This window comes from Brachyhypopomus gauderio, unplaced genomic scaffold (assembly GCF_052324685.1).
Source record: "Brachyhypopomus gauderio isolate BG-103 unplaced genomic scaffold, BGAUD_0.2 sc86, whole genome shotgun sequence".
In the NCBI taxonomy this organism is placed as follows: Eukaryota; Metazoa; Chordata; class Actinopteri; order Gymnotiformes; family Hypopomidae; genus Brachyhypopomus; species Brachyhypopomus gauderio.
Genome location: NW_027506907.1, coordinates 1,066,439 through 1,082,970, shown reverse-complemented (window position 1 = coordinate 1,082,970; position 16,532 = coordinate 1,066,439). Strand labels below are relative to the sequence as shown.

General features: G+C 45.3%; 1 protein-coding gene across 7 annotated transcripts; it reads right to left on the bottom strand.

Annotated features, from left to right (window-relative positions):
• Window positions 1-1,075: 1,075 nt before the first annotated feature.
• akt3b (v-akt murine thymoma viral oncogene homolog 3b) lies at window positions 1,076-13,092 on the bottom strand. 7 transcript variants are annotated; one of them, XM_076991859.1, is made up of 16 exons: window positions 12,970-13,092; window positions 10,272-10,299; window positions 9,971-10,170; window positions 9,312-9,437; window positions 7,928-8,039; window positions 7,489-7,633; window positions 7,003-7,134; window positions 6,325-6,390; window positions 6,172-6,240; window positions 5,885-6,007; window positions 5,416-5,544; window positions 4,555-4,653; window positions 4,237-4,352; window positions 4,038-4,125; window positions 3,803-3,905; window positions 1,076-3,560 (listed from the first exon to the last, which is right to left on the bottom strand). In XM_076991859.1, exons 3-16 carry the CDS (start codon window positions 10,014-10,016, stop codon window positions 3,475-3,477), a joined length of 1,440 nt encoding a protein of 479 aa, XP_076847974.1. In that variant the 5' UTR covers window positions 10,017-10,170; window positions 10,272-10,299; window positions 12,970-13,092; the 3' UTR covers window positions 1,076-3,474. The 7 variants fall into 7 exon arrangements, with proteins under 7 accessions (XP_076847974.1, XP_076847976.1, XP_076847972.1 ...); XM_076991861.1 differs by lacking the exon at window positions 12,970-13,092 and adding an exon at window positions 12,890-12,908; XM_076991857.1 differs by lacking the exon at window positions 12,970-13,092 and adding an exon at window positions 12,446-12,750.
• Between the last annotated feature and the right edge of the window lie 3,440 nt (window positions 13,093-16,532).

The window sequence follows — 16,532 nt, the reverse complement described above, 5'->3', positions numbered from 1 at the left end:
TGTGAAGTAGCTTTAATATTAACATATACATCTACATGTAAATATACACGTTATCACGTCCAATTACAATTCTAATGTGAATAATGGATTCATAATATATGCATACATCAATAGGCCTGTTTAGTATTAACATAGAATCAGCCTTAATTTAAAAAATCTCTCTCTCATATATATATATATATATATATATATATATTTTTTTTTTCAGAATTACATCAACAATTTGCTTTTTGACAATATGTGCTTTTGTCGGGCGATTAGTTTCCTGTTCTAAGTAGCTATTTCTCTGTCCCCTACGAACAAAGATGTTCATCTACTCCCAAATTGAATTGAAAAATGGGTTCTTCTGACCACATGCAATAACAACTCGTAAGAACAGATTCAGTCTTTACGAGAACTTTCCGCTTTTTAGAGGGCTTGTGGCTTTCACCAATTTTCATGAAATCTTCTGCACGAGCGAAATTTACGAGCGGTCCAGACTTATTACACAGCCTATGGCAGCCTGCCAAAAAAGACTCACTGACTATATTTTAGCTGTTTTATTAACTTGAATACGTTTAAGTTTGGATATGAAAATAAAGTTTGAGCAGTAATGATGTTACAATTATCTTTTGAGACTTCCCCCGTCATCGTCGTCGGAACGCATGGCAATGCAATGTTACAACCTGTCGTCACCCGAGCTCTCGTTTTAGTCGCGCCCTTTTGGCCAACATGTTATTTTATCTTATTTCAAATCAAACCATATCAGGACAAGTGTGAAAACACCAAGTCTGCACGTATAAGGTGTTTTATGAATGAGTCTTCCGGACAAATGTGACAGGATGCTTAGCTGTACAAGGCATGGGACCTCAAATACAAGGTGAGCACCTGCACTCGTATGAACGGATCCGTTTACTAAGGGCGTTTACAAATTGATGCATTTACCAGAGTTCTGAATCATATGTGGTGGCGCAGTTGTACCAACTGACCTTACGATTGCAGATAAGAATATGAAAATGTTATTCAGGTCCAATGCCCTGTTGAATGTTTTATAGGCGAATATAAATTAAATGAAGATGTTGACAGCAGCGCAAAAGACATTTTTAAAATAATTTTTATTATAACTTAAAATAAATACTACCAAACAAGGCAAGCCCTCTACTGGACACCTGCCGCAATGTTTTGGTATGAAAACAAAAACAGGCAAACAACTGAAGAGGATTGGAACCCAAAGGAAAAAAAACAAAATCCGCAATGCATCCGACATTATCCTTCTACCAGACGCGTTCTCACATAGGAACAAGCCATGGTAACATTGCCATAAGCAAAATAATAATAAAATCAAATAAAAATAAATTAAAAAATAAAACAATTACAAGTATGGTACAAAAATACACTGGAAAAAATCTCTCATAATAACAACATTAGAAAACCTGATGTAGAATCGTTGTTAGCGAAACCAGTATCTCACAGCGAGAAAATGGGTTGGGACTGTGATGTACGTACACGCTTCATTCGCGACGAACTGCGATGAATTCTTGCGGAATCGAAAAAAGTTCGGAACGTTTGGAACGAGAACAAATAAGGAGGGAGGGCATGAAACCATGGAAACTCGTCCCTACGGGAGGCTCCCTCGTTTGCAGTAGCTAATTGAACATTTTCTTCCTCTCGTGTGTTTTTGTCAACCAACAATTAAGTACAGTCGCACAACATCCGTCACACATTATTTTCTTTTCAGCGGTGACAACATAAAGAAGGCGTTGCATGTACACGTCACACAGATACTCTAGCCTAGTGGAAAGCGGGAAGTTGCTGCGGGATTGGAGGTGAGGGTCTGGGGGGCGTGGTTTACGGTGAACTGTAACGCCCACTCGCCTGCACGCGCGTCTCGGGATTCACGTCACGTGGGCACAGCATGGCTCAGTTGTTCAAAATATAATGTGACGTGACTGGGTTACTGATTTCCACATACTGCCGATGTCACCACACGTTCATTAAACAGTTTCTACAGCTAGGCAGAACTCGATAAAGCCGAAAAATAAAACTAAACAAACAAGAATATCAAACAGTGAGGCGTGCGTATGTCTGCATCCTCATATCCTCGCGCTCCCTGCGCCAACAATCACGTTTGAATTACGTTTTATGGCGTGAAAAATGAGTGTATTGTTGATAATCAACTCTACCCAGCAGCGGAAAGACCGAGTGATGATATGGGATCAGTTTACACTCCAGGCTTCTTTAGTGTAACTTCACTGGCAGTCTTGGCCCTCTCTGATATTAGTGGTATTTAAATTCACACCAAGTATCCTAGAAAAGTGGCCAGAATATGTCTCTATCTGTCCACGTGTCTCCATTATGACGTGAAAACTGGTCTCAGATCAGCACTATTACTTTATACACAGGCGGCTTGCAGCCGAGTTGTGTGGTAAGGGCATACCCATCGCGCCACATACAAATACAAAATTTCCCTCACAACGCGCACACACACCACATTTACTGTCTGGACAGCACATATCTGACAGTGATCTGTCACCTCAAGCTTTCTGGGTGGAGTTGCCCTGTGGCTCGAGTGGTTTGCCTCACTGAGGTGCTCGTGGGAAGTTAACAGTAATCGGCAGTTTGTGTACTGATGTCCAGCTACAAATCAAATCTTCATCTCAGAACAAAAACAAAGATCACAGAAAAATATTAGATTAGTGTTTTTCTCCTTTCTATCCTACGCCTTTAGTTTCGTAGAGTGAGAGTGACACTTGTTAGGTGGAAGGCGTGTTGTACTAGCTGTACAGAAACATATGAAGGTAAAGGGGGAGGAGTTTGAGCCTGCTGAGGGTTGGTCTACTGACACTGCTGCTAGCCCCACCCACAAGCCTGTCTGCTGCTAACCCTGCCCTTGTGTCTGCCTGCTGCTAACCCCGCCCACAAGCCTGTCTGCTGATAATCCCACCCTCACGTCTGTCTGTCGGTCGGTCAGTCAGTCTTAGTGTTTGGCAGACACATAAGAATTACACACATAAGGCAACATTTTTTGGTATTGTTCCCCAAAATGGCTCTAAAAAAAAAAAAAAAAAAAATCCCAAACAAAAATTTATAAATTTAAACACAAAAAACAAACAACTAAATAACCCATTATAGGTCACGTCAGTGGTAATACTGATGGATATAATTTAATGCACAAAACAACAAAAACTAAACCTGCTGTAAACCACAACAACGCTGAAAATGAATGAGACTTTTTTATGTGGGTTGACTAGGTTCAGTCCAACCCAACTGTGCAAAACCCCCTTTTATCTTTTTTTTTTTTTTTTTTTTTTTAAGTCCCACAGCAAAAAAAAAAAGGAAAAAAAAAAACGAAACAACGAAAAACGAAGCCAAAACAAAACAGCTTCTCAAAGTCGATAAGGGGGGGAGGGGGTAACGAGGGCAGACTTCTCCTAGCATGGCTACGGAATTTCCTTAAATGGCCTCGGCTCAACACTGGCGCCGTTTAACAAGCTCTCACTCTCTCCCGCTGGCTGAATAAGAGAATTGTGGGAAATGTGGTCTCCTTTCACTATCGGCTGAGTCCATTCCATCCTCGTCAACTGCAGGGGGCAGACAGAGAGTAAGAGACTTCAGAAAAGGAGAGAAATCACTTCTAGAGCTGGATAATTTCTTGTAATTTAACATTTAAATTCTTCATTTCATTTAAATACTTATAAAATCACTCATGTGATTCACTGGGGTAAAACTAGAAACAAAATAAAAGTAAAACTGAGGTAACGTGGTAACGCAGGTTGTGTGTTCCTGAGTGAGTGTTTTACACAGACGTCAGGCTGGAACTCACACTTCTCAGGAGGGGTGATTGTGATGGTCTGGGCTGTGAACTCCTCATCAAAATACCTGGTGTCTGTTTCGGATGTCACCTGGGGCATAAACGGGGGAACCAGCTGCAGTGAAGGAGAAAGAGTGAGAGAGAGAAAGAGAGATCGGTTGTTTTATCCACAGTAAATCACAGTAAAAAGTGCTAATTCAGTCTGAGTGTGCAGGAGCGCCCCCTGCAGGTGCAGACGCTCCATTACCTTTTTATCATACACATGCTGCCAGTCCAGTGTAGAAAAGAAACTGTGTCTCATGATCTCTTTCGCATCATCTGGGCCTCCTCCCAGTCTACACACACAGGTCATCAAAACTGCATTCAGCAGGCGTGCAAGCAGCTGTTTCTCTACAGTCTCTCTCGCTCTCGCTCTCTCTTTCACTCACACACATACGCACGCACACCTTTTGTTAGGGTCTTTGATGAGTAGGCCAGAGAGCAGAGACTTGGCATCTGCGGAGAGGGTCCTGGGAAATTTGATTTCTTCCATAAGAATCAACTCAAACAGCTTCTCATGGTCCTGTAGACATGAGTGTCACACACACACACACACACACACAGATCAGATGATGACTAAATATATACACAAACATTGAACATCACTATGAAAGTACCCAAAAGACCAAAAACATTCTTTTTTTTAATCCCATCAGTAAACTTAGCAGCCTAGCACACACCCACACACACCTGACACGTGGCTATGTGTCGTAGTGCCATCATACCTGATTATAAAAAGGGAGGCGGCCACACATCATCTCGTACATGACCACGCCCAGTCCCCACCAGTCCACCGCCCGCCCGTAGTCGTTATCCTCCAACACCTGATCAATCATCAACAAACTCACTCGCACACACTGATGGCCAATTCCTAAACAACCTAGAATGTAATGATGTAATGATGTGATGAAATGAGGAATCACATTTTCTGATTGTAAACAGTCAGTACAATAACATCATTTTCATAATACTGAATTCAGCACAATTATTTATGCTGATGCCCAAGAACTCCGTAGTTAGTGTAATCAAATGGAATCAGACACTGAGCCCTTCAGTATAATCCAGTCAATAAGAGTTCAGTATCTGTGCACCACTGTGCATCAGTACTGCCACAACTCTAACACACCACTACTATCTAATATGCCGTCATCTCAGCCTGAACTAGTACCCGTGTGAATTCTGCTATTGTAATGAAGTACCAGATACAGGATTAATAATTCACAGGTGAAGGATTTGGGTTATCCTCCACCGGTTGTTTAATTATTAATGCCTCAACCCATGGGTTATTCATTTTGGTCAGAACTTTGCATGACAGTGAAGTTTTCAGAGTGCGGTGTACAAGAGTGATAAGGCCTCAGTCGTCCGATATAGATGTGTCATACATGTGTAATACATGTACACATTATGTAATCACCCTGTGAGTCACATATCACCGTAAAATGGTTCTGGGCACGGTGAGTCGTCATATTTGGAAATGAAGTCATGCTATGATGACATCATGCATAAAAAGTTGTAAACAACGCGGGCAGATGGCCCTGGTCTACAGCAGGGCCCAGAGTGTAGTAGTGTGGCCGCGGGTACGGGACCTCGGGTGCCAGGTATTCTGGGGTGCCGCAGAAGGTCTTCATGGTGGCGGCGTCAGTGATGCCCTCCTTACACAGCCCAAAGTCCGTGATCTTGATGTGCCCATCCTTGTCCAGCATGAGGTTCTCCAGCTACACACACACACACACACACACACACACACACAGTTTTCTAGACTTTTCTAGACCTTCCATGACATCAGTACATTAAAGCTACACTATGTTTAATATCACGGCACTGTTTAGGAACTGCAGACCGTATCTTTAAACTGCCCTGAGACGGATTAGCAGGATGAAGCTATGCACTTCCAGTTAGTCTTAAAGTTACAGTCAGCAGATTGCACTATGAGTCACGCTGAACACAACTACACCAGTAGCTCCAGAAAACATGTTTTGTTTTTCTTCCCTTGCCAAATGCTAAATGGTCACCAAAACACACAAGTGGGTGGTGGTGTTGTTGAATTTTGTTTACCTTCAGATCACGGTAAACAATCTTAGCAGAGTGCAAGTAGTCCAGTGCAGAGACAATCTCAGCACCATAGAAACGAGTCCGGTCTTCCGAAAACACACGCTCTCTCGACAAATGGAAAAACAGCTGCGGAAGATTTAATAAACAAACAAACAAAATGACAATTCACAAAAAAGATAGTTAGCCTAGTGAGTTTCACTGGTCACTATTCATGACGAAGGCCAAATGAATCAACAAGCTAAACGAATCAGGTCAAACGAATCAGGTCCAACGAATCTGCAGCATCTTACCTCACCACCATTTACATACTCCATCACAAAACATAAACGATCCTTAGTCTGAAAGGAATACTTCAGTGACTGCGGAAAAAGAAAGGAGATCAGGTTTCAGCTAACTACGGAGGCAGTATTTCAGTGTTGGGACTCAGTGTTGTTAACACTCACTGTTAGAAACGGGTGCCTGGTGTTCTTCAATACTCTACTTTCAGTCAGAGTGTGGGCCACTTCATCCTGAAAGGAATGAAATGCAATTAAGAAAGAAAAGGAGAGAGAAAGAGAGAGAGAAGACTACAGAAGACAGAGGTTTCTAGACCAAGCTGTTACATCACAAACCGGACGTCTATGTTCACCAGGCAACTTAAGCTAAGTGTAACGACTGTCCAATAGAAATCAAACAGCTCCTCTCCTGCGGAATGGTATTGATTTGGGCCGATGTTATCCAGCCAACGTCCCTGACTAAATCCGCAGGTCAGAACGTTCCAGTGGGAGAGGATGTATGGGCCTTTCAAACTGACCAGTCCCCTAAGCCATACATCCAGAGATGTGGAAGTCTATGTCCTACCAGACCTGCCCTACACAAACCCAAACTTTAACATATTTATGGGGGTCTGTTGCTTGGGCTGGACATGAGTGGCTAACTCCAGGCCAGTTTGGTGACTCTGCACACACACAGCTACTAATCTGGAGTAACGAACCGATATGGTCAGGCTGAGCAGTAAGAACGATAAACAAACATCAAACTGTGTTGACCTCTGGTCCTCCAGGAGCAGGGACACCTCCCCCAGGTTAGACTCCTGCGGAGTTTGAAGAGGCTCTGTCTGGGTGGTGAACACACTCGCTCACCTTGGCAATAATGACCTCCTTTTTCAGGATCTTCATTGCATAATAAGTCCCACTGGCCTTCTCCTTGACCAAGATCACCTTGCCGAACGTGCCTTTCCCCAGCAGCTTCAGATAGTCAAAGTCGTTCATCGTCTGAAGGGAACAGGGAAAGCCAAGACGACAGTGTAAAATCAAAGCTCCACCACAACCAGTCACATACACACACACACACAGTCCAGAGGGGTCAGAGTTCAGGCTAAAAAAAAAAAAAAAAAAAAAAAAAAAAGAACACAGTCTGCTATGGTTGTACTTTTACTAATTATTTCTACCTACTGGCTTGAGCAGGTAGTTAATCCAGACCGCTGGAACAAAACCCTGGGGTGGATCTTTACTTTCTGGACATGGACCAGCCACCTCTGCTGACTAAGAGGCTCCAATAAGAACTTAAAGATGCTTCGAAAGATGAGCCTAGATGAAGCCTCCGAGATGTTTGGACTGTTTGGTTACCTTTCGTTTATGGTGACTGATGGAGGTGTCCATCTCCTCCTCGTTTACGATCTCGATCTGGGAGGTGGGGCTGCACAGGATTCCTTCCTCTTCCTGTTTAGCAAGCTTGTCTGCCACCATCTGGATGGCTTCCACCCATTCGTCCCTGTTGCCATGGTCACAGAAAAGGCATAAGGATGGTGGGACTTTCTTCCCAATGCACGGTTTCTACATGCGTGTGTGTGTGTGTGTGTGTGTGTGTGTGTGTTTTAAATGGTAGAACATTTTCCTGTCTCAGTTCTGTAGCTTCCCAGTGCTGCACTGTGGACCGCTGAGGTCACACTCTGCCCTACCCGAGGTCAGGAGGTCAGGAGGCCGCCCAGCTGCTCTTGGGGCTCTGAGGGCGGGTGTGTGTTCTGCCGTGTGGCGCGAGGTGGCCACGGTGTGACGGGACGCTCACCGCTCCTCGGGCGTGTCCACGTGGAACGTGCGCTCTATGACAGTGGTCCACTGCAGACACCTGATGATGAAGGTGTTGGGCTTGGGCCTCTCCGTCTTCATCAGCTGGCACTCTGAAAGAGAGAGAGAGAGAGAGAGAGAGAGAGAGAGAGAGAGAGAGAGAGAGAGAGAGAGAGAGAGAGAGAGAGAGAGAGAGAGAGAGAGCATTAAGATAAAAAGATATGTAAAATATCTGATGTTTACTCTCAGTGAAATGTGAGGTATTTGTTGTTTGGTCTAAGGCTGCTACTTGAATCATCACCATCCTGAACTGTAACGTGAGGTATTTGCTGTTTGGACTAGGATCCTCACCAGTCTAAATAGTACTGCCAAATGTTTGTTGCATTAAAACTGTCACTGTCCCAAACTGTAACCATGACTCATGTTGCAGAGAAAGAGCGCTTGTGTGTGTGCGCGCGTGTGTGTCTGTGCGTGCTGATTCAGCCTTCTCGAAGAGCTACACGTCTAAACCACCACAACATCGATCAGGCCTTCACGTGCCCAATCGCGTCCAAGGAGAAAACAAAGGTTACATTACCCACCAAACATCTATGTAACGTGCGAGCACTAGTAGGACACGAGTGCAGCTGAGAGTCCCATTAATTAAAGAAGTGGGAGGAGCCTCCTGCATCCTAGTCACACTAACGCAGATCACACGTGAACGGCGAGGCACTTATCGTTACACGGATACACACGGAAAACAAGCCAACTATATAACTAACACAACCAACGGTAACAATCAGGCATGAACGCGAACATAAACTAACCAGATAACATTTACTGAACACCAACAAATACACGAAGGCACACAGAATATGACAAAGCAGCGGTAATACTAACAGAGGCAAACTAGACACTAATACAGATTTAACCAGTCGAACATGGAAGATTTAGAATAAATACAAACAAGACCTGATTGACAAGATTACCAATAATACGACCAGGGAGGAAAGGGAAACAGATCTGGGTAGGAATTATGGAGGACAGAATATGCAAACTCAAGCAACGGTAAACGATAAAAAGACTTACAAGGAAGGACTGGCCACACGGGGAATATAAACCAAACACATCATGAGGCTAAACCCGAAACATCTGAACAGGACTAATAATGGGTGGAATGAAACAGAGAGGGCGTGACAAACAGCAGGGACACGACGGAGATCAGAAATGAAGACGAAACTAAGGGAACACGAAGGAATGACATGGGTTGGGGCGGATAAGACGTTACAATCGTGAGGAATGAGAAGATGGAAGAGCGGAGGTGCCAAACCACGAGCGTGGGCGGGAAAAGAGGGAGGAGGGCGTGAGTGGCACAGAAGGCCAGAAGGATGAAGTGAGGTGCTCACTAGCCACAGAGAAGTTGTTGAGAGGATAGGCGAAGTCCGCGTCCTGCGGCTTCTCCTTGTAGCCGATGAAGGAGCCGTCTGTCTTTAAGAGGAAGTAACGGGGCCTCCAATTTTTGATGTACTCTCCTGGAGGAGAGCGAGACAGAGGGAGGGATAAAAAGAGGTCAGATCTCCAGTTCCTACACACAGACACACACACCCCTCCAATTCATGTACTCTCCTGGAGGAGACATGCGCACACACAATTTTTCATGAAACATTATATATATGAATAATTGCATGTGCGCATGTCTCCTCCAGGAGAGTACATGAATTGGAGGGGTGTATATAAATATATTTAGAATTTTATATAACAGTATCATTATGGCGATATGAAATGGCCAAACCGTAATCCTAACCTTAATCTCATTGTGGCAGTGTGTTTCTGCCTGGATTTTAGGTTACCACATTTACATAAAACACACACCTGGGATTTTTACCCATTCTCATATTAAAAAGCAACAAATTCCAATAATGTCCACCAACAGAAGTGCACTTCACTTCCCTTTAGCACTTGATAAAGCCCCAAGCTCTACAACACCAGGTACACTGGGCTGCAGTTCACATAGAAGCTGCTAATTAATGTTAAATTAATTAATGTGTGCAATTCTATTGCTCACCTCTCTTCTGAACCCAACCTTCTTTCACCACGTTCTGGTCATTCATGTTGAATCCCAGCTCAGGATTCAGGGGTCAGGGGTCAAGGGTCAGGGCTTTGCCCAGTGCTAGTCCTCCTGCAGCGGGGTCACTTCGATCCAATCCAGTCACTGTGTGCACTCTCTCTCCGTTTTCTTTCCCAACGTCCCTTTTCTCTCTTGCTCTATAAAGCAATGTGTTATGGTTCAGACTCAACTCCTTCACTTTTTCTGCATGTATGTGTGTGTGTATGTGTGTGTATGGTGTGTGTGTCTCTCTCCTGACCCTTTAGACACCCCAGCGGTGACTCAGCCTGGAAGGAAGTAACAAAAGAAAGAAAAAAAATTTTAAACATGAATGCGCGCGCACACACACACACACATACACACACACACACAGTTTGAGAAATTAAGTCATTGTTAAGCTCTAGAGCGGGTTTCCCGCCCCTCCCCAGGTCCAGCGGCCTCCTCACACACACACACACTCACACACACACACACACACACACACACACAACTCTTCCTCCCTCGCTCTGCTACTGGGAACAAGCAGGCGTTTTTCCTCTAGCCCGCTGATCCCAGAGCAGCAGGAGCCCTTCTTTGGTGCCACAGGTATGGTCTGACATGGAAAGATCATTCCTGGACCATTTCATCCTGCGCTATAGACGTGTTGATGTACCAAAACCTTGACATCTAAGCACTTACTGTATATGAACTTCTGTTTAGGGAAATAAGTGAATCAGTTTCCCCAGGCTGATATCTGACAGGTATCTAATCCGCTCTTCAAAGTCCAAGTAGCGGGAATCACAAACATGACCCACATCGATCAGCCTGCGAGAAGTGATGATCTGTAAGTAATGAGGAAGGGTTTTTACGTTCTATTGAGAGCCAAGGCCCAGGGCCCATCCCGCCTGTTGAAACAACCACAGCCGTCGCTGCCTGCCCCGTCTCTACGCGGAGTGGTATGAGGAGAGCTGGGGCACCTGTGTTAACACTCGCTTCTCCGCGAGCACACCCGGCTCGAGGCTCCAGCCCGTCCCAGCGTTCTCCACACCGCCACGAGCACATTTTTGTCTCCCGTATTCACTGACCATCTCCATTCATGACAGGAGAAACCAAACAAGTGTAAACCGATGACAAGAAAAGTAAACACTAAAACAACATGATCAACAGAGGAGGAGATCAGATCTCAGTGGCTGTTTCTGACGGGCTCATGTCCCGACAGGAGAAGACAGACATTTTAGCTATCCCATGATTCAAAGGATTACACTGTGTCAAAGGCTGAACACAGCCACCCTATCTGGGACTCGAACTCGGGTCCAACATGAGGTTAACAAGAACACTGACCAACAGCTCATTGGCATAGCACCCATTTTACATTCCCTATGGGAAGTGATGGTCTCAGTCACGTAAATGCACAATTAATCGACTGCGTCATTAAAGCATCATCCTGCTCCTCTCTGGGCAGCATCAACACAAAAACACACCAGTGACCAAGCTCAACACAGGTCCAACACCGAAACACAATATTGCTCCCATACGACATTTTTAAAAAACGCACTTAATTTCTTTGCCTGTTCATTTGACGCCTTCTGATTTTTTTTTTAGTTGTATAAACGTTTAAACCGTTGCCGGTCTAAATGCCGACAATTTTAACGGGAAACCAGCAAACCTATCCAGTGTCAACAAAAACAATGGCCGACGCTACGGACATTCCTCTGGTTCAGCCTGCGATGCTGATGTTCATCATCCCCGCCAAGACCCGTTCGTCTTAACGCCATTTCCATCTCCCTCCCCCCCCAAAAATATAATTTGTCTTTAGTTAAAGTGAGTGGAGCTGCGACGGCCAAATAAACAAACACGAGTCGTGTTCGCTCCAAGGGCGTGTGGTGTCATTCGGGCTACAGTTATATAACACGGCCGCCACGGCAGCGTCCTGAGGGATGAAGACTGACGGGGCAGCGGCCGCGACAGCCCGGGAAACGCAGGAGGATGAACCCTTACGTGTGGCCGCCTCGAGGCCCGTCTCGTCACGAAAAAAAGAGAGAAATAAACAAATAAACAAGCGTCGTTTCGATACGTGTTGCGTTTTTGTTTCATTCGCAGCTCGTTCGAATCAAAATGGAGGACTAACACAACGAATTTTTAGTCTTATTTCGTGTAATTTTTTAAAAATAAAATGTGTGGAAATGTGAAGCAGCCCGAACGTGCCGAAGCTTCAGGTCAAACGTGATCGTTCCGGGCCCGAACGTCGTGGTCGGAGCATCAGTGTCCACCCACACTCGCATCCCCAACACACGGGCTCCACCAGCGCGCTATAGCCGCGCCGCTAGCGGAGAAGGGACGGAAACCAGGCCCGGGCTCGTACTAACGGACGACCGCGCGTTCCCACCGACGCGTCCTCGGTTACACGAGCAGCACGACGTCGAGGAGGGACGGAGCCAGGCGTGTGTTTGTTACCTGCCACGGAGCGAGTGCGAGGCGGGGGGGAGTTGGTGGGGCGCCTCCCTTCGGAGCGGGCTGCGCTACGCTTGCGCCTCTCACGCGAGTCTGGCAGACGTGTTTCGGAAAGGCCGGCGGCGGTCATGAGGAGAACGGAGGCGAGGACGTCGCCCGTGATGCTGCCATCGTCGCTGTCGTCGCCCCGGTTGAACCGAATGACCCCGGACGGGGCCGCGAAGCGAAGCGAAGGGAGAAAACGCGGTGACGGCGCACCCCCGTCTCCACTGCGAGCCACTCAGCTGCTGCCGCCGGCGCGGAGGAACTCTCGTGACGTCACATGTAGCCAGATTTCGGACGACCCCCACATCCCCCCATCTCCCCCCATCCCCCCCCCCATGCCCACCATCCCCCCCCATCCCCACCACCAACACCACCCTCCACCACCATACTTCACCTCCCCACCTTTTTTTCTTGGCTTTATCGCTTGGCGAGCGTTTGAATCCCCAAATCAAACCGGCAAGAGTTTCACACGCGACACGTACCTCAGCATCCCTCCGCAGAAAAGAACGCGCGTTAACTTTGTCGCAGATGCGGCGGGGAATAGAAATAACCGTCCGCTAGCGGCCCGGTCCTAAGTGCACCTTCTCTCACGCGCCGTAATTAAATTTAGTCCCTTTGTTTCTTTCCTAATGCACGCTTCCGATCTCCAACTCCACCGGTGGGAAGGCTACAGGCCGGAAATAAAAACAGGCGACTCATGCCAACTCTAGTGTACACCAAAAACGTAATATTTTAAACTTGCAAATAGAAAGCTAGTGATATGTAAGGGTTTTCTATATAAACGTATAGACTAAACGTGACATGCATCTCGACGGGTACAGTAGGTACAGGGAGGTGTTAGCAGTACTAGGGTCATGTATTTGATTCCTAGGTGCAGTCATGCTGATAAATATATAACTCACTCTAAATAAGAGCGTCTAGCAAAAGCTCTAAAATACGGTGACTATAAATCCTAGTGTAAAAGCTACAGGATGGCGCCATCTCGTGTTTGTCTGTGGCTTATCGGGATGCAGGTTCCTTCTCATACACTATTTGATATATAATGGTGAAAACTAATATGTCTTGCAACCTTGAGGTCTAAAGATCTAAATTTAGCTGTCTAAAGTTAAGGTTGTAATATAGCAAACTCTCAATGGTATGTATGCAGTGGTATACATGCAGTGATATATATATATATAATATTATATTATATATATTATATATATGCGCGTTGGTATAGGACTACAACTGAACACACACACACACACACACACACACACACACACACACACACACACACACAAACAGGCCAGCAGAGTTCAAATCTACTAGATTCCTAAGGCTTCCTAGCCACTTCATATACACAGAAGAATAAATAAAAATACATATCAAAGGTCCCATAAAAGTGTTTCTCAGAAGCAAAGGTGCAAGCGCTTAAAAAAAAAACCAATATTATACAACCAGGTTTCTTTTGTGTCAGAGAGATCCCTCTAAGCTTTGTTTGTCAATGACCTACCATTTTAGTTGGTGGAGATGACCTACAAGGAAGTATCAGTATCAATGTGCCTGTGGTTGAGAGAGAGAGTGAGAGAGGGAGAGAGAGAGAGAGGGAGAGAGAGAGAGAGGGAGGAATGGGAGTCATATTTCTTAGCTCAGGTAACTGGGAACCTGAGGCAGTCCTTCTGTATCTCACTGGGTCTGGTTCATTGCACTGATGTGCATGCGAGATCTGAGAGAGGTGAAGCACACAGCACTGAGAGCTGCTGTCCTCACTACTCCATATACAGGTGAGTGCGCACATGCACTTATGTTTGTGTGTTTCACACATTTTCATAGGTTCTGTCCATGTAAGAAAAATGAAGAAAAACAAGGTTAACAGGATTAAGGACACAGGACAGAGGACACACACACACACACACACACACACACACACACACACACACAAGCTTTCAAAGATGTAGATCTCCGTCCAGTTTTTGCACTGAGATGGACTGAATTTAGTTTTGTGCAGGAGGCAGAGGGTGTGGGGTCAGGCCCTGTGCCTGTGGGTCATCGGCGGCCTGCAGACTGAGCGATGGCTGGACCGGGGATGGCAGTGAGACTTCACGAGTTTAAGGAGAATCACAGGACTGGTCCACTCTGTGGAAAAGCAGGGGGAGCCATGACGTGAGTGACGTCTAATACACACCTGAACCCAGACACAGTGGACCTCCCCTCTTTCAGCATCGTTGAAGTGGTCCCATGCTTGCAAGAAAGTGCTGACATTGGTGTGTGATTTGTGGGGTGGTGTGTGTGTGTGTGTGTGGGGGGGGGGGGGGGGGGCATGATTCTGCTGTTTCTTGCAGTGAATGAAGACACTAAAGGAAACGAGCAGGCTGTTTAAGACATGCCACAATGCCTGGCGCACGCTTCTACACCGGGAATAGTGGACTGTCATGTTTATCACGTGTGTAAATGTGACATAAGAAAACTATGAAATGTGTGAACTAAACTGAAGGGGCTGGGGTGTGTGGGTGTCTCCTTCTGCAGACTCTCACGTCAGGGCAGGGACGTGCGCGGATTGTACCCAGGACAACTGGCCAGAGTTCATGTCATCCACTCCCCACATAATAGGTAGGGAAAGGGGTGGGATGGTTATTTCAAGTCCTTGTTCATTGAAACAAGGCTTGGTTGAAATCCAGTTTCATGTCACAATAGGTGAACTACAATGTGGTCTTGTAATGCACATCAGGTCCTGATCATTCACTTTTCTGTAATGTGGGTGACACCTCAGAAGCCAAGATGACATAAAGCCTGTAATCATAACAATTAAATCCAGCCCATCTCATTCAAGACATTGGGGCTTCAGCTCACTGTGATGTAATGGCCACATGGCTAACTTGTTCAGTATTGCTCCTGCACTGCCTTTCCTAGGTCAGTTCATACTCTTGGTAATTAGCAGTTGAGCTAAGGTGTGTTAGAGCACAGAAGACAATGCACTGGAACATTCCAGGTCTAGATATAGAAAAGTTCACTCATAGACTGCTATACTCAGCATGACCACAAGGGGTGCAAGTGGTAAAACGTACTTGACAACACAACTTGCTCAAGATTTGAGGATCCTGATCTAGTGTTTTTAAATAAAGAAATTGAACACAACAAGAGGATACTTCTTCATTAGCAAGGTTTGAGAGACCTGATCCGATCATGTCTCTTGTCCCCTCAGACAAAGCCTGATGTCTGTGGAAGATCCCCCACGGTCACATGAACTCAGGGAAGAGGAACGGTACCAGCGGAGTTTCGACCTTCTCACCCTGGAGGCCTTGGTGATGTCCAGAGCAGAGTTCCGTCAGCAGTCTCATCACTATACCACCAGTTATTCAACAGTTTAATTTCCACACCTTTACACACACATTCATCTCACCCTACCTAGTCCTGAATTCAACAGGATCATATTCTGGATATATACAAGTGTACTTAATAAAGTGGCCGGTGAGTGTATATATACAGTCACTGACAGATGTCTTGTTGGATAAGGACATAGTAACTTAAAATGGTTTACAACGTTATATTATATAACTTTAATTAGTCAACTGTTACAATAAAGGGTTCAATTTAATGTCAAGGGCTAACTGGGTGCAAAATGAAATTGTCTGTTTTTACAAAAAAACTTGTCTTGTCGTGTCTTCAAATGATTCAACCAATCACAGATTAAAGCTTCACCTGGGACAAATAATTTAATCAACACATTCTTAGTTATGTATAAAAAGATCCCCAGACTTTCATGTGAAGTGCAGTCTGACCTGACAACATGTCAAAGATTCAACCTCAAACCAAAGTGCTCATCATCAAGACCTTGATGTCCAAGTCTGTTGCTGACATGGCAGACATCTTTAATGTATCCAAATGTCAAATGGAGAGGATAAGAAAAAGACTTTCATGACAAGCCCAGGTCAGGCAGACAACTGTTCGAGAGGAGTTGCTTTGACAGTCCAGGGTTAATCATCTTTCAACTGCAGTGGAGCTACTTAAGATCTGGTCACCAGAAAAAGCTGTATTTTTTGAATCCGTATCCAGTTAATCAGGA